The sequence below is a fragment of the Danio rerio genome, chromosome 9 (assembly GCF_052040795.2).
Source record: "Danio rerio strain M-AB ecotype USA chromosome 9, GRCz13ab, whole genome shotgun sequence".
Lineage (NCBI taxonomy): Eukaryota > Metazoa > Chordata > Actinopteri > Cypriniformes > Danionidae > Danio > Danio rerio.
This window is the reverse complement of record NC_141029.1, coordinates 13,470,201-13,486,989: the sequence shown is the minus strand read 5'-3', so window position 1 is coordinate 13,486,989 and position 16,789 is coordinate 13,470,201. Positions and strand designations below refer to the sequence as shown.

Sequence of the window (16,789 nt, the reverse complement as noted above, 5' to 3'; positions counted from 1 at the left end):
AAATTTGCAGAAAGAGACGACGGAGGGGAAGGTCAAGGATGTCCATGAAGATGGGTTTTCAACACAAGAGAGCACATTAGAGGTAAAAAAAAAAATCATCTATAGTTTTTGGCAGAAGTTAAATGTTTTCGCATTTCTGTCATGTTTTGAATGGTCTTACAAAATGACATATAAATGTGACTCAAGACTGGTCTGTTATGGGATTTATTGTCATGTTCATTATGTCAGTGAAGATAATGACACTCAATCCTAAATATAGCAGTTCTAAAATCGAATATTATAATTTGTGAATTTATAATTTCGTGTGATATTTTATGAAAGGAACCTTGCAGATCTATTAGCTCAGTTTAAAAATGTGTCATGTTATGACTGCCCAATGATATATGAATGAGCAATTCACAAAAACAATAATAAAAACTAAAACTGTTAATATTAAAATGAAATTATAATGAAAATATTTTTTAACACTTTTTTATTTTTGAAAAATTATTATTAATGCATAGATAGGTCAAAAACAAGGATGTTGTTTTGTTGTCTGCTCCAAATTGAACTCAAAAAAGGATTTCATAGAAAGCATTTTAAATCCAAACAATCTGTCTACTTTAATGTTTCATATAACTTCTGGGAAAATAAATGTCAAAACATGCTTGAATTAATGTCTTCATTGAGCATAACATATAATTTAGTAAAAGATTACTTGATTTAGTTCTGACCTCTACCACAACATAAAGTATTAAGGTTCATTTAATTAAAACTATAATAAATAAATTTCAAAATGACATCAAACCAACATAAATACAAAACATGCATTTCTAAAAACCTTTCATTTTGGATACTTTCATGCAGCATATCATTAGTAGGCCCACACGGAATCTGGGTGCACAGAATTCCACAAATTTCTTGCAGATTTTCCGCAGAATTCTGCAGATTTTTAGCCCATCATTAATTCTGTTTATTTACTTGAGTAAATGAGTGTGAATTTATATATATTCAGTTTTTAAACTGAAATTATTGACTAATATGAAAATGTTCATCTGATTTATGTACAATGCAGTTTGTACAGTAAAATTTTCTGTCTTTTAGTAGATTTTTTTTATAAGAGTCTTGCTTTGTTTACCAAATAAAATGAATCTGACTGGATTTGCATTTTAACATTAAATAAATGTTAGAAAGATATAATTTTTTCATATATTAAGGTTTTAGTTACGATACTCCCAAAATAATTCAGCAGAAATCCGCAGATTTTTAGCAAAATTCTCCTCAGAAATAGCAAAAAACGTCCGCAGATTCCGTCTGGCCCTAGTCATTAGTCCAAAAACTAACTACAACTAAAAAGTTCTAGTGTTGTAGGGGATCATGATCAACATGTCTTTTTTGAAAACATACATTTTCACATAATTCTGGACTTCTCATAACACTTAAAATGAGAAGGAAATGTGAGTTTTAAATTTATGATGTTGTCTGTTGGTAGATCTATTCCAATCAATGATTTTTCACACAAGGCCACCTGTTGGACACAAGCAAAACACATCAACAGATGTCAAGCATATAGAAAACTAAGTTACAAAAAGTGAATCAAATCCTTACCACAGTTATACAAGATGTTTATTTTGTGAATGTCCAGAATACTTGGTCCGTCTCTCTGGCCAATGGGAATGTAAGGGTCTGGTTTAGGAATGATGGTGGGCCCCCCATCCTCTGAGAAGGCATACCTGTGTGTGTGCACCAGCTTTTGTTTATTGCTTAAATTTAAAGCAACAAATACCAAAAAGCCATGTTTTGGATCAAATTTTAAAAGTGGCAATTTCAAACGTTTTCTTCTGGGTATTTTGAGATGAAATGTCACATACTTAGTCTGAGTAAGTCAGAGACTTAATTTACATCTTGTTTAAAGGGGCATCCCAGCAGGCACACAAAATCATAAGATGTCAATATTAGGTTAGATTTAGGTCATGACGTCAGGTGACCAAAATTCAATGTCTAGCCAGCGTCTAAGGACAATCTTATTTTGACGTCCATGACAACGTCAAATTACCTTGATATTTGGTTGATTTTAGGTTGTGATGCAAAGTGACCAAAATCAAACGTCCGAAAGATGTCATAGTGGTAACATCCATACAACATCAAGGTGTAACATGATTTAACGTTGATATTTGGCTGATTTTAGGTTGATTATTGGACATGGACGTCGACCAGACTTTGTGTTCTGACGTCAACTCAATTTTTTTTCCAAACAAAATCCAACATCCCTACGATGTTGTGTTACAACATCAATATGATGTCATGTTGATGTCCTGTGCCTACAGAATTATAGGTCCCCTTCTAATTTACAATACAATTTTGAGTATTACGGCAAAACACAGCAGGTGAATAGAGGATAAAAAACGTTGTTGATAATATTTAACCCCATACTTCCCAACAGTTAACTAAGATTGATTAAAATGTTATGTTAATTAATTGATTAAAGATGCACAGATTTGCAAACATTTATAGCACAACAATGTGAACAATAGAGGAAGTCAGGTTCAATTAGTCTTCATTTTAATTAGAATTAGGTCTTTGTGGAAGTGATTTGGGAAATCTCTTTATTTCAAACGCTAGGAAAAGTCAGAAAAAATATATATTTTTAGCATTTCTTAGTAACATGAAATGTTGTTTATGTGAAACTGTGTTGTTTGTTATATGTAAGTATTGCTGAAGCAGAGATGTATGGCTCCAAGGCTCTCATTTTGAGAAAACAGCCTTTAAAAAAGAGCTGTAATTGAAATTTATCTGAACAGATTGATAAAGTGAGACAAAAGAAACATTTAGACGCATATTGCATGTTTTTTACATTAGGCAACAAAAAAAAAAACAATGAAACTATGAAAACTATTCAACAATAATCATGAAGATCCAAGAACACTTTTGTGCACAAAAAAAAAAAACTAAAAATAACTTTTCAGTTGTTCTTGGAGCTTCTTACTGTATATACCATTATGGAACGCTTTGAATCTCATGATCGTTGCTGTCTTTGGAGGATCAAATATCTTAATTTTTGTTCTGAAGATTAACAAATGTCGTGAGCAAATAATAACATGAGGATGAGCAAGAAATAACAGCATTTTTATATTTGGGTGAGCTAACACTTTAAGAGTTTTATTACTGCGCACATTATACACTAGATTTCCAATACTCACCTCCCGTAGTGCATGACAGAACTGTAGTCATATGCGGTGTTGAGGTTGTTGGTCTCATACTTCCTAAAGTTGTGTCTTTGATCTGTATGAAAGGAACCACGCATATCACTACTAGACCAAATGCCTCAGCTCATATAATTACAGCACTGCTGGATGATAACTCACTCTCTATGATGTTTTCCCATAGGATGGAAACGTAGCGGTCACGGTCAGAGCGGGACTGTTCGTGTACAAAACCAAGAGCGTGCATGAGCTCATGGGACGCCACTCCTGACCACATGCAGCCTGGAGACTGCAGAGAGACCGTCTGACTGCCTCCTGTCATTCCCAGATATGACCAGCAGCTGACGGGACAAACAGTGAGGTATTTTATTAGTAAATAAATAAAATGATATAGGTACAAATGCTGTCTGTCAGTCGTACCTGTGCTAAAGGTTTGTACTATTACTAAACTGTATGTACATGTTACCTCTAATATTTACTGTTGTTGTACTTTGATGATATTCATACGCACGCTTAAATGTTAATAAATTTACATACAGCAGTGTATATTTGGAAATTGTACTGCCCCAGTAACATTTTGTACCTTAAATTATTAAAATTAATTAGTAAATGAATATATTGAGCATTTAAAATACTGTTTTGCTGCAAAATAATTCATTTGTAATCACAGTAATACATATTTATCATCACTTATTGGCGACGCAGTGGTGCAGTAGGTAGTGCTGTCGCCTCACAGCAAGAAGGTCTCTGGTTCATGCCTCGGCTGGGTCAGTTGGCGTTTCTGTGTCGAGTTTGCATGTTCTCCTTGCGTTCACGTGGGTTTCCTCCAGGTGCTTCAGTTTCCCCCACAGTCCAAAGTCATGCGGTAAAAGGGGAATTGGGTAGGCTAAATTTGTCTGTGTATGAGTGTGAATGAGTGTGTGTGGATGTTTCCCAGAGATGGGTTGGGGCTGGAAGGGCATCCGCTGCGTAAAAACGTGCTGGATATGTTGCTGGTTTATTCCGCTGTGGCGACAACGGATTAATAAAGGGACTAAGCCGAAAAGAAAATGAATGAATAAATTAATGTAGTTTGAAATGATATATCGTCTGGGTCATGTAAATAATGGAACAAAAACTAATAATAAGCTGCCAGTATTTGTTTTATAAGAATTCAAATTAATTTCTGCATACATTATTTTACACACAAACTAATCATATTTTTTAATAAATCATTCTGTTTATCTAAAGAGTTAGATATTCAGTTTCCAACAACATAAGATCAAGGTCCTAAAATACATTTTAAAGGTTAAAATAAACATAAAACATCTGTGTACCAACAAGTTATGGGCTAGTCAACAGATTATAATATAGTTTTAACAGTTTTACATAGTATTTAACTGTAATATAAACTGTATTTTACTATAGGATGGTTGTGCAGTATGTTACAGTATTTTAAGTTCTTAATGAAAATGACTATATACAATATACAGGGGTTCTCAAACTCAGTGATGGAGGGCCGGTGCAAAGTTTAGTTCAAACCCCAATCAGACACACCTGGGCTAGCTAATCAAGCTCTAACTAGGCTTTCTAGAAACATCCTTGCAGGTGTGTTGAGGCGAGTTGGAGCTCCAGGCCCCGGCCCTCCAGAACCGAGTTTGTGAACTGCTGCTGTATAGAATACTATATTTACATATAGAGCAAGATAAATGAGGCTGTAAATGTAAATACAGTATAGGATTTTGCTATAATTGATTTGCAATAAATTACAGATGAACTGCTGCTGCCTAGAGGCGCCCCCAGATTTTTTTTTTTTTTAGGGGTGGCTAGAAGAGGCTGCACTGAATCTAGGGGTGGCACACACACACACAAAAAGTTGTGATTTCAGTGTAATGTTAATTCATCATAATGATAATGTGGTTTTAATTAATTAGTCTTTAAATATCGCAATTTATTGCTAAAAAAATAAATAAATTCAAATTCAATAAAATTAAAAAAACAATATTTAGTTTAAAAACACTTATATATATATAAATAACTTTTCAGTTTTTTTCACATACTTTTATTGTACATCATACAGCATATGCCATGTCCAAAAATTAATGAAGATTAAGGAATTCATTAATAAAACAAACAAATAAACAAAAGGCATGACTGTACATACACACTCACTATATAGACTCTAATAATATCATTTATCCATATTCCTTTTTGAGCCACAATATTATTAATACAGCTTCTTCTATTAGTGTAAATATTAAATTGCCAATGCTGTCTATTGAATTTGTGTGCATACTGTCAACGTGGAACAGGGGGGAGAAGGGGCAGTGTATCAGCTACGCCAGTGGCACCAATCAATCCAAACATTAATAAATGACTTAAAATGAATCCATTGGACTCACCCATATCTAGGCTGAATATTGAGGAAGTTTGCTTGATGTGTGCGAGGGACAAACTTCACACAGGTTGCCGAGGAAATGTCCAACATCCCTGTTTCTATCGTGATTCTGTCCATATCATCTGTTGGAGAAACAGATAATCAAATAATTCAGAACTATGACGACGCATGGACTCACTTTAGTCAAAAAATGACATTTAGGGTTTGTCCAACATAATAGATTTGAGTTAAAACAACACAACTCTTAAGGTTTTGTTTGGAACAACCTAGCGTTTTATGTTCAATCTACTTACGTACATTTGAAAAACTATTAAGTAAACTTAATTAATTTGAGTTGAAAACACAATTCTTAAGGTTTTTAGGTCAATTTTATTGTATTATGTCAATCTACTTAATTTGGCAAAAACTGTTGAGTGAACTTAATTGATTTAAGTTGAAACAACATGAAGGAATTGTGTGGAACCCAGCATTTTTTACAGTGCATTATCTTATACTTACCATATAATGTGGACATGATGTATGGTACATACACAAATCCGTCCACAGCTTTGGGCCAGCGGCAGGAATCTCCTAGACAGGTAATGGCACTGCGGGATCCTGGACTCAGTATGTCTCCCTCTCTTAATGGAAACCCTCTGGAGACTGGCGGAGGACGATAACCACATGCTTTCAAATAGTCATTTTACGAGCCAAAATAGATATTTGCATCTGTGGTGCACATACGTTGATTTGCTCTGAGGATCCTGTCCATGGCGTTCATCTCTTCTGGGTCCACATATTGCTCTGTCGAGTAGAGTAGAAATTGTGTATTTACCATTTATATATATATATATATATATATATATATATATATATATATATATATATATATATATATATATATATATATATATATATATACATACACACACACATACACACATATACATACACACACACACACACACACACACACACACACACACACACATATATATATATATATATATATATATATATATATATATATATATATATATATATACTGTATATATATATATATATAAAAACAGCATACTGTTGAATATAGTTTACCTGTGTACTCTCTTTTTGACCTCAGTCTGGTTTGATGAACCAATGAAGAGTTCTAATAAAGAATAAAGATGTTTATAAGACATCTATAGCACATACGTAACACAAAAAAGGGATTTAAAACAGGTTATGTTTACTAATAGTTACCAATGGCACATGGTCTATATGTGTTATGATAAATTCATTGTAAAAAAAATTTATTTAATCAATTTTAAAAAGTTGAAGCAAATTAACTTTTCAAGTCCTCTCAACTTAAATCAGTCAAGCTAACTAAAATATGTTGTTAACTTTGTACAGCTACAAATTTTTTTGTTAAAACCGGATTAACTTATTAAATTAACTAAAAGTAACACCAAACATTGGTTGTCATGACTTTTTATCATTTAATTTTTTACAGTGTTTGCTTTTGTATGATAATGTGGGACCTTCAGTTCTGCTCCAAACATTTCCGCAATCCTAAAAACATTTTTCTATGATAAAGAACTTTTTGTGTAATAAATAGGCTCCATGGAACAATCAATCAATACCAGTAAAGAAAGTGTTCAGTGTATTTAAGAATGAAATGCAATTCAAAAGTGTTAATAACCCCAAAAAAATATATAAATAAAGGTGTAAGTTAATGCGCCTGTTGATGAAATTATTTAAATCTCATTAACAGTTGCAGCATTGCTTTAAAATGCATTAAAAATTAATTTTAGCTTTAAAGTGATAGTTCATCCAAAAAATGAAAACTTTTGCCATTATTTACTTTTGACTCTTAAAATGTCTAAATGTTCTGAAAGCATTTGTAGTTGTTGTTTTATTTTTGCTTGGTTGAACACAAAAAATATATACATATTAAGGAAAGCTGAAAACATATAACCATTTACTATTATTTGTTTGTCCTACTATGGAAGTCAATGGTTATAGGTTTTAAACATCCTTAGAAATATATTCCTTTGTGTTCAACAGAAAAAAAAACTCAAACTGTTTGGTACAAGTCAAAGGTGAGTTTGTAAGCCATCTTTGTGGTCTTTTTTGTGGTGAACTAACCAACAGTTCTTAAAACGAGCATTTCTTTTCTTAATTTGAAACATATTTTACGAACCCAAAGAATAATTCTACTATATAAAGCATTATGTGCAAGGTAAAGATTTCACAAAAGTTATATATCTTCATAAATCTATTAATGGCAAAAAAAGAACCATCATTTTTCAAAGTAAAATTCTGCCATTCCTACCTGCACAGGTAAACACCAGGATTCTAACACCAATCCCACAAAAATACCCACACAGAGCATCTTGGTGGTCACTTTTTAGTGCGTCCTGGATGCAACCGCAAACTAAAGGTAAGGTCATTCAGACTGAACATATATGCCTACTCAGAGAACCACCCATCTTTACACCCAGTTGCATCCTGTGTGATTATTTCATATTGGTGTATTTCGCTAATGAAAGGTTTGTGAAGCATTCGCATCAACAGTTAGCTGTGACTCGACACTTCAGCATTTTTAAGATTGATCACTACAATGATAGTCTGAAATTGTGCTGATTCTAGTGTTATTCACCCTGAGCAAGCAGAACACATGCATGCAGCCTTCAAACTCATCTTTATCCCTGAACAGCATCTTAATAATCATTTGAGCAGTGTTTACAATATATACCAAACACATGGTGTGTGTAAATACCCCTCATCCCATTCTTAAACTTATCATTTGTGCATTACAGCTAATAACCGGTTGTTTAAAATTCAGCTTGTGTAATTGATAGTGTCAATGACTTCATAAGTATTTATTAGCTCTGAGTTCAGCTGATTCTTTATTTGACTGTGACCAGTGTGATTGATTTTAATGCAGCTCTCATTTGGATGTTTAAAACATTTCACAGTGAAATGAATGAATGAAAAATAATAGTATGGAAACGTTTTATTGGTGTAATGTGTTTATTTGAGACATGATGTCAGAATATCTGAACATGAAAGGATATATAAACTGAAACAGCTGGTTACAAAATAAAATGATTAATAATTATTATTATATTAGCAATCTCAAAATGAACTATTTAATGTCAAGCAAAGTGTTAAAATAAGCATTAATCTCAGATAAAATCCTTCTGATGGATCATTCGTTGCTGTGTATGGACTTTACTGCATATTACAGTTGTACAGTTTATTAATCTTCATTATATCCAAGTCGCTGGGTCCCAATCTCTGTCCAATCTTCACATTCCAGTTCCTTTTCGGCACAATAGTTGGTTCTCCATCCTCAGAAAAGGCATACCTGAAATAAACAATAATTCTATAATAATTGCACTTTCAAACATCTCTTCAGTTATCATTTCAAATGAATGTTGACTTACTTTCCAAAGTGCATCACAGAGCTGTAGTCGTACGGGGTGTCCAAATTGTTTGTTTTAAACTTTTCGAAATTCCTCAGCCTGTCTATATATATTTAAATATATGAACAGAAGTGTGAGTAATCGATTAAACAACTTCATATTGACTTTACATCTAAAAATATAAGGACATTACTGTACCTTTCCATATATTAGACCACATAATGGTCACATACTTGTCCCGGTCGGCTCTCGATTGTTCATGCACAAAGCCCAAAGCATGCATCAGCTCATGCACAGTGACCCCAGACCCGGTGCAGTCGGGCGATTGTAGAGAAATGGTTTGTCTACCACCACGTGCCCCCAAATATGACCAACACCTTGATAAGAAACAATGAGATCCACTCAGGGTGAAGCCAATGTTAATATTAAAGATGTTTATACTCTTTAAAAAAAAACGGCTGTGATTTTAATAAGACGGAAAATATATAAAAAGCACTACTGTAATAATCGGTTAATAGTAAATTGTACGTTTTCTTACTCTATACAATTAATAACCGTAAACTGACTTTCAGTTCCCAGCGAGACACTTAAATTTATTTGTGTACTGTATGTGGGTAGTTTGTTGTTGTTGATTACTATCTTTCTTTTTAGTTTTGTTTTGCATCAGGTATGCACATTAAAATTATACAGTATGTAGGCCCACACAGAAACAGTGTATTTATTTACTTATGTAATTGTGTGTAAATATCAACACGAGCTCACATCAAATCGTAACTTTTTGATTTAGTGGCTAATTCGTACACATTCGTACTATTTAGTATGATTTGCTCATCCCCCAATGAGGGTTGAAGTTAGGGGTGGGGTTATGTGCGATGCCTACTTTTAAAATCGTACTTTTTCGTATGACTAAACTTTCGTAGAAATTAGCAACTAAACTGACAAAACGCAAAATACTTATGTTCCCTTGTGAGATCAAATTAATAAATATACATTTATTCAGTTTTTATATTAATTCCAGTAATTTTATAAACTATTAATATCATTTATTTACAAACAGTGTTTGAGTATTTATACAGTGCACCCAGAAAGTGTTCACTTTTTACAATTTTTTTTTGTTACAGCCTTATTCCAAAATGGATTAAATTAATTTATTACATCAAAATTCTACACACAATACCCCATAATGACAATGTAAAAAAAGTTGTTGCAAATTTATTGAAAATAAAAAAGCTAAAAAAAAATAAAAAAATCACACGTACATCAGTATTCACAGCCTTTGCTTAATAATTTGGCAGAAATTACAGCCTCAAGTCTTTTTGAATATGATGCCACAAGCTTAGCACACCTGTCTTCGGGATTGTTTGCTTTTTCCTCTTTGCAGTACCTCTTAAGCTCTATCAGGTTGGATGGAAAGCGACAGTGTACAGCCAATTTCAGATCTCTCCAAAGATGTTCAATAGGATTTAGATCTGGGCTTTGGCTGGGCCACTCAAAGATATTCACTGAGTTGTTGTGAAGCCACTCCACTGATATTTTAGCAATGTGCTTTGGGTCATTGTGCTGCAGGAAGATGGACCGTCGCCCCAGTCTGAGGTCAAGAGCACTCTAAAGAAGTTTTTCACTCAGGATGTCTCTGTACATTGCTGCATTCATCTTTCCCTCTGTCCTGACTAGTCTTCCAGTTCCTGCTGATGAAAAATATCCCCACAGCATGATGCTGCCACCATGGGATGGTATTAGCCTGGTAATAAGCGGGGCCTGGTTTTCTCCAAAGGTAACGCCTGGCATTCACTCCAAAAAGTTCAATTTTAGTCTCATCAGACCAGAGAATTTTGTTTCTTATGGTCTGAGAGTCCTTCAGATGCCTTTTAGCAAATTTCAGGGGCTTCCGTCTGGCCATCTACCATACAAGCCTGATTGGTGGATTGCGGCACAGATGGTTGTCCTTCTGTAAGTTTCTCCTCTCTCCACAGAAGAACGCTGGAGCTCAGCAAGAGTGACCATCTGGTTATTGATCAGCTCCCTGACTAAGGTAAGGTTCCAAACATCTTCCACTTATGGATGATGGAGGCCGCTGTGCTCATTGGAACTTTCAGAGCAGCAGAAATGTTTCTGTAACCTTCCCCAGCCTTGTGCCTCAAGACAATCCTATCTTGGAGGTCTACAGACAATTCCTTTGTCTTCATGCTTGGTTTGCACATAGCTTTAACATGCAGGTGTATGACAGGTGTATTTCTTTTTAAATCATGTCCAATCAACTGAATTTACCACAGGTGAACTCCAATTAAGCTGCTGAAACATCTCAAGAATGATCAGTGGAAACAGAATGTACCTGAGCTCAATTTAGAGCTTCACGGCAAAGGCTGTCAATACTTATGTAGATGTGATTTTACAGGCTTTTTATTTTTAATAAATTTGCAACAATCAAAAAAAATCACATTGTCATTATGAGGTATTATGAGTAGTATTTTGAGGAAATAAATTCCTTTAAGCCATTTTGGAATAAGGCTATAACATAAAACAAAATGTGGAAAAAGTGAAGCCATGAATACTTTCCAGATGCACTGTATTACATGAGAAACTTGCTTTGTTTACCAAACAAATAAATCTAATTAGATTTGCATTGTAAACTTTAAATAATAGTTTAATAGTTCTTATTTTTTATTTCATGCTTAAAGTTTTTAGGTACTATACTCATTTTGATTATGCATAATCATTCTGCATAAATCTGCAATTTTTTATTTACAAAATTTTGCGCAGATATACCCAAAAAAGTCTAAATGTTGTTAGAATAATGTTTATTGTGCTGTTTAGTGCTGTGTGTTAGCATGTTGGTATGTAGTAGTTGAGTAAATGAGCACCTTTACATATTAATTCTATATCTTCTCTGCTTGTGGAAAAGTTATTAGTTATAATCTTTGATTTTCTTATCATGTTTGTATTTGTTTCATCTCATAGGTACAATGTAGATGTTAATACCTCACAACATTGCTGTATTCACATTGTATAAGTTGATGGAAAATGTTAGTTCACTGTACATTTAGAAACGTCTTTTGACTGTATTTTTAAGCTGTAAACTTCTAACAGCCACAGCAGTGAGTTTTTTTGTTAATACTTTTGCAGAATACTTCTACAATGTACCCTGTTTTGGGCTGAATATCCAGATAGTCCCTCTGGTGAGTTCTGGGCACGAAGCGCACACAAGTGTCCTGTTCGATTAGCTCCATGCCTTCCTTAATGTTCTTCACGTCTGCATCGTCTGTCAAACCAAAACCAAGTTAGTGTTTACTGCGGCACTGTATGTGATAATAAAAGGTGTATGGTTTTCTGCTTACCGTACGCATGAGAGAGTGAGTAGGCAATGTAGACATTTCCATCCACAGATTTGGTCCACAGGCAGCTCCTGGCAAAACAGTTCTTCTGACTCCTTCCAGACACAGCAATATCTCCTTCTCTGAGATTCGTGCCGTCCACAGAAAAGACACCTAGAGACAGAGAATAAAACTTTTTTTTGGCATTGATTCTTTCATTAATTACTTTTTGCAGTCCTTTTCAATTCACAAAAGGTTATTTAGAGAAGATTAAATTGCTGTGGATGTTTAAAACACTTTATCTGTTAACTGAAAACGCAACTTGGCGTCTACAAGTGATTAGTCATACACTGTTAGATTAAGGTTAGGGGGCTTGAGTAAGTTGTAACAGTTACTTTAAAAAGTTTCCAATATTTATAGTCAACGGAAAGTCTAAAGTAGTCCATTTTTTTTCTTTTTTACTTTCACTGAATGCTCTGTCCATTTTATGTGAATAAAATAAATATTTAAACAGTCTGGAAATTAATGAGAAAATAATTTTATATAGTGGGAACATTAGGTACTAAGCCCAATCAAAATCATATTATTTAAAGATGTCAAGCTAAAACTTTAAACAATTTTTTTCTTTTTATTTTAGCTAAAAAAAAATTATGTATTTGATTTATTTTCATTTTAGAATAAAGTGTTTATCTATACAAATATATTTTTCATACAAAATTTGAAAATAGCATTTTTCATAACAATAAAAATATTTCATTTTTTTTAAATCATATTTTTTTCCAGATCACATAGACCTGAAAGTTAACAATTAATTTTTATATCCAATTAAATTAACAATTAAAAACTTAAAAAAAAAATATATATATATATATATATATATATATATATACAGTTTTATTCAGAATAGCTCCCCTGAATTATTAGCCCCCCTATTTACTTTTTTCCACAATTTCTCTCATTTTTAATAGCTGATTTATTTTATCTTTGACATAATGACAGTAAATAATATTTTACTTGATATTGTATAGATATTACTATATATATATATATATATATATATATATATATATATATATATATATATATATATATATATATATATATATATATATATATATATATATAAAGTTTTTAATTGTTAATTTATTTGGATATAAAAATTAATTGTTAACTTTCAGGTCTATGCTCAAAAAATGGTTAATAGGTCTTAAATTGATTAAAAAGCTGCAAGACAGAATTTAGTACCTTAACATTTAAAAAAATATATATACACATACAAAAAAATTACATTAAAAACATTATCGAACTAAAATGTTGTTCAGTCTTCTGAATTTTTGTTCACCACATGAGAATTAAGAAATTACCTCAAAACAAGCTAAAACATCTGCATCACATATCTCCAAAAACTTTACCTTGATAGTCATTCACATCAATGATCCTATCCATTGCAGTTTGATTCTCTTCAATATCTTCTAGAAAAAAAGAGATACAACTTTCAAAAATGCAATTTATCTTCACAAAATAATGATAATCAATACAACACACTTTTACCAGAGTAGCTCCTTTGCCTTCTTACTCCAAAATTCGGGGAAACCTGCAAGAGAAATGAACCCAAATATGTTGGTCTGCTACTTAAAAACACAATAAACACTCGTATTACTTGTATTTAGTTACCTGAGAAGGCAAAGACAAACATGTTCCTGCTAAAAAGAGGACGATAAGCAGTGTGAACTCCATGAGTGCACCGAGACTTGCTGTCTACTATCTTCAGGCAGGTTGCCTTTTAAGGGCTCTTCCTCTGTTACATAATGTGCACCCTCAGTGGCCAACCAGACGTCTGTTTTTCTTCGCGTTACAATTTTTTTCAGTTTTAACCACTTAACTACTATTTTCTTTGTGTGATCTGTGTTGTAATTTAGTCTAAGATCACATAAAACTTGATCGCCCGAACAGGGACTTGAACCCTGGACCCTCAGATTAAAAGTCTGATGCTCTACCGACTGAGCTATCCGGGCTCTTGCATTCTATACATCAGGCGGAAATCACAATAGTGCGGATGCAGCTGTGCCCCATTTTTTTCAGTCAGTTCATGTTCATGCGATTGTTTTTGCATGTTGTTTTTCCGTTATTATCATTTTAATGATTCACTGATTTATTAATGTTAGTCTTGAATAATACAAATAATATATTTTAAGTTTTAACTGAACAGAACATTAAAATTCGATATAAACGAATTATCTAATTAGTATGTATCATCCAATCAGATGTTACTCAATCAAATTACTTATTAGTAATCACGCGTTGAGTCGAGCGAAAGTTGTTTATCGTTACCAAAAAGTAAAATCGGGTTGTGTGAGAAAACGTGCTTTGGAGTAATGAAGACCCCACAAAACTCTTTAAACGTCACGTTTCAGGACGATAAAGAAATACAGGTAAAACTTTCCACCACGTGTATTTATTTATCCGCCGAAAATTAACGAACGCTGCTTCAGGTTTTGTGCATTTTTCTTGTCAGGATTTGTTAAAACAGCTTGAGGACGCCAAAACAGAACTACAGCTTACTAATGATGAGGTGGAGCGAGTAAATAAAGACGTTAACAAATGGTAACTAATACTTACGTAATTTACCATAATTATCCGTATGAAATAAAGATCCAGGATGTATGATTTATAACCATTGTTTTAGTACAAGAAAAAACAAACATGTTTTTGTTAGTTTGTTAACCATGGAGTATTTAGCAAGAAGTGATTCAACAAATCATAATAATCATATGGAGTAGATTATACAATTATAATGTATAAAAATAAATTTTAATTGTACTAAAATTATCGTTATTTTTGTAAGTGCACTGTAAAATACTTGACAGCATGTTTTAGGTCATTTGTCACTTACTAAGTTAATCATGTTCTAACTTAATTTTATAATTTACCAAAGCTGTTTTTAGTTGGTTTTACATAAACAAAAAACATTTTTTACAGTGTGGTGCCCTAATATGGAGAGGCACTATTTGCCTTTGGAATCCATTTATTATGCACAAAACAACCTATTAAAGTGAATAAACAAAACAAAATCATTTATGTAATTAATTGACTTAATGCATCAGGATTTCAGGTTCACTTATTGAAGCAAGTTTTATTCATACTTCTTTAGCAGAGAAGAGCTGGACCAGAGGATGATGATGATGGTCCAAAAAGATGAAGGCCTGTGTAATTCGCTACTTGAGCTGGATGCCATCATGCAGGAGAAGAAACATCTCACCAGTCAGTTGGAAGAATTTACTTTGTCTGGGTATGATTGTACAGCAACACTACTGAGCTATTCATTCATTTATTTTCTTGTCAGGTTAGTCCCTTTATTAATCCGTGGTTGCCACAGCAGAAATAACCGTTAACTTATTCAGCATATTATTACGCTGCGGATGGCCTTCCAGCAGCAACAAATCTCTGGGAAACATCCACACACAATTTAGCCCACCCAATTCACCTGTATCGCATGTCTTTGGATTGTAGGGGAAACCGGAGCACCCGGAGAAAACCCACTCGCACGCAGGGAGAACATGCAAACTCCACATAAAAACACCAACTGACCCAACCGAGGCTCGAACCAGCAACCTTCTTGCTGTGAGGCGACACTACTAAACTATCTACTATGTATTTATTTTGTTCCGTTTTATCCTGCAAAAACAAGAGGATGTTTTATTGCTTGTTTTTTTCCTAGCCCTCGTGCATCAATTTAGAAATGAAGACACAAATGTCTAACACTTGAAACAGTTTTCTTTACCAGAAATTGTATTTGACACTTTGAATTTACAGTGTGTTTGCTTAATACCACTTTTGTTTTTTAATGAAATAAATATTATATTAATTAGTGTTTAGTGTTTATTGAAACAAATATTAAATAAAAGTTGAAAGGGTGCATTTTAGGACCTGGGCCCTATGGCTGGAATTGCTTGGGACCCCAAAATTGCTAAATCTGCCCCTGGCTGCATGCATTGTAAAATATGCTTAAGGTATGAAATTCTCCATTTGTTACAGGACTATAGAGTCAAAGCAAGCTCTTCTGAGGAGTTTGCAGACAGAGGAAAGCAGTCTGCTGGAGCAGGAGTGTAATCTGAAACTCAAGCGTGAGCAGCTGAAGAAAGCGGTTGATGCATATTCAAACTTAGAACAAGGTACAGCATAACATGGTCTGTAGTAGCCCCTCTGAACATGCAGAATAATGTGCTGTTGATATTTTCCAGGTTCACAGGTGAATTCAGTGAAACCGGGCTCATCCAGCCAGAGTAAGACTACTGACAAGACTGTGAGAAAAAGAGGAGCACGCAAGTGAACACAACACAAAAATGCAATATTTATTTTTAGCAAACTTAACTTGCAATAAACATGAGGAAATAATAACCCTTGTGCAATGTATTGTGTCATTTGATGAAATGATTTTAAAAGGAAGTGTTAATTCAACTTCAATGCTAAAGAGAAATCTTAAAGGTATCATAAAAAGAAAATAATTTACTTGCATGTTTTTTTCCAAACTGA

General features: G+C 33.4%; 4 protein-coding genes and 1 non-coding gene across 6 annotated transcripts in view; 2 read left to right on the top strand and 3 right to left on the bottom strand.

Annotated features, from left to right (window-relative positions):
- LOC141376079 (uncharacterized) overlaps nucleotides 1–16,789 on the top strand; it is a 996,984-nt gene that overhangs the window by 438,615 nt on the left and 541,580 nt on the right. The gene's annotated exons all lie outside the window — the stretch shown is intronic.
- On the bottom strand, nucleotides 188–6,681 carry hce2l1 (high choriolytic enzyme 2-like 1). The gene is made up of 8 exons (XM_087267571.1): nucleotides 6,634–6,681; nucleotides 6,283–6,342; nucleotides 6,058–6,201; nucleotides 5,564–5,681; nucleotides 3,345–3,523; nucleotides 3,180–3,261; nucleotides 1,588–1,712; nucleotides 188–1,507 (listed from the first exon to the last, which is right to left on the bottom strand). Exons 2-8 carry the CDS (start codon nucleotides 6,317–6,319, stop codon nucleotides 1,494–1,496), a joined length of 699 nt encoding a protein of 232 aa, XP_087123697.1. The 5' UTR covers nucleotides 6,320–6,342; nucleotides 6,634–6,681; the 3' UTR covers nucleotides 188–1,493.
- On the bottom strand, nucleotides 8,532–14,012 carry hce2l2 (high choriolytic enzyme 2-like 2). 2 transcript variants are annotated; one of them, XM_087267569.1, is made up of 8 exons: nucleotides 13,931–14,012; nucleotides 13,808–13,850; nucleotides 13,669–13,728; nucleotides 12,281–12,430; nucleotides 12,087–12,204; nucleotides 9,144–9,322; nucleotides 8,967–9,048; nucleotides 8,532–8,887 (listed from the first exon to the last, which is right to left on the bottom strand). In XM_087267569.1, exons 1-8 carry the CDS (start codon nucleotides 13,991–13,993, stop codon nucleotides 8,752–8,754), a joined length of 831 nt encoding a protein of 276 aa, XP_087123695.1. In that variant the 5' UTR covers nucleotides 13,994–14,012; the 3' UTR covers nucleotides 8,532–8,751. The 2 variants fall into 2 exon arrangements, with proteins under 2 accessions (XP_087123695.1, XP_087123696.1); XM_087267570.1 differs by having other exon boundaries at nucleotides 13,669–13,725.
- Nucleotides 14,199–14,271, bottom strand: trnak-uuu (transfer RNA lysine (anticodon UUU)). The gene has a single exon. It is a non-coding gene; the product is annotated as a tRNA-Lys (tRNA).
- si:ch211-167j6.3 lies at nucleotides 14,569–16,654 on the top strand. The gene is made up of 5 exons (XM_087267572.1): nucleotides 14,569–14,688; nucleotides 14,772–14,860; nucleotides 15,408–15,545; nucleotides 16,292–16,428; nucleotides 16,498–16,654. Exons 1-5 carry the CDS (start codon nucleotides 14,632–14,634, stop codon nucleotides 16,584–16,586), a joined length of 510 nt encoding a protein of 169 aa, XP_087123698.1. The 5' UTR covers nucleotides 14,569–14,631; the 3' UTR covers nucleotides 16,587–16,654.

Excerpts from the sequence above, each read along its gene's own strand:
- hce2l1 (XM_087267571.1), bottom strand. The coding sequence starts at position 6,319 with ATGAACGCCATGGACAGGATCCTCAGAGCAAATCAAC. Across the intron at positions 5,682-6,057 it reads CATCATGTCCACATTATATG|ATGATATGGACAGAATCACG; the intron begins GTAAGTATAAGA and ends TTTCTCCAACAG. Across the intron at positions 1,713-3,179 it reads TCTGTCATGCACTACGGGAG|GTATGCCTTCTCAGAGGATG; the intron begins GTGAGTATTGGA and ends GCACACACACAG.
- hce2l2 (XM_087267569.1), bottom strand. The coding sequence starts at position 13,993 with ATGGAGTTCACACTGCTTATCGTCCTCTTTTTAGCAGGAACATGTTTG. Across the intron at positions 13,729-13,807 it reads AAGGCAAAGGAGCTACTCTG|AAGATATTGAAGAGAATCAA; the intron begins GTAAAAGTGTGT and ends CTTTTTTTCTAG. Across the intron at positions 8,888-8,966 it reads TCTGTGATGCACTTTGGAAA|GTATGCCTTTTCTGAGGATG; the intron begins GTAAGTCAACAT and ends TGTTTATTTCAG.
- si:ch211-167j6.3 (XM_087267572.1), top strand. The coding sequence starts at position 14,632 with ATGAAGACCCCACAAAACTCTTTAAACGTCACGTTTCAGGACGATAAA. Across the intron at positions 14,689-14,771 it reads AGGACGATAAAGAAATACAG|GATTTGTTAAAACAGCTTGA; the intron begins GTAAAACTTTCC and ends TTTTCTTGTCAG. Across the intron at positions 14,861-15,407 it reads AATAAAGACGTTAACAAATG|CAGAGAAGAGCTGGACCAGA; the intron begins GTAACTAATACT and ends ATACTTCTTTAG.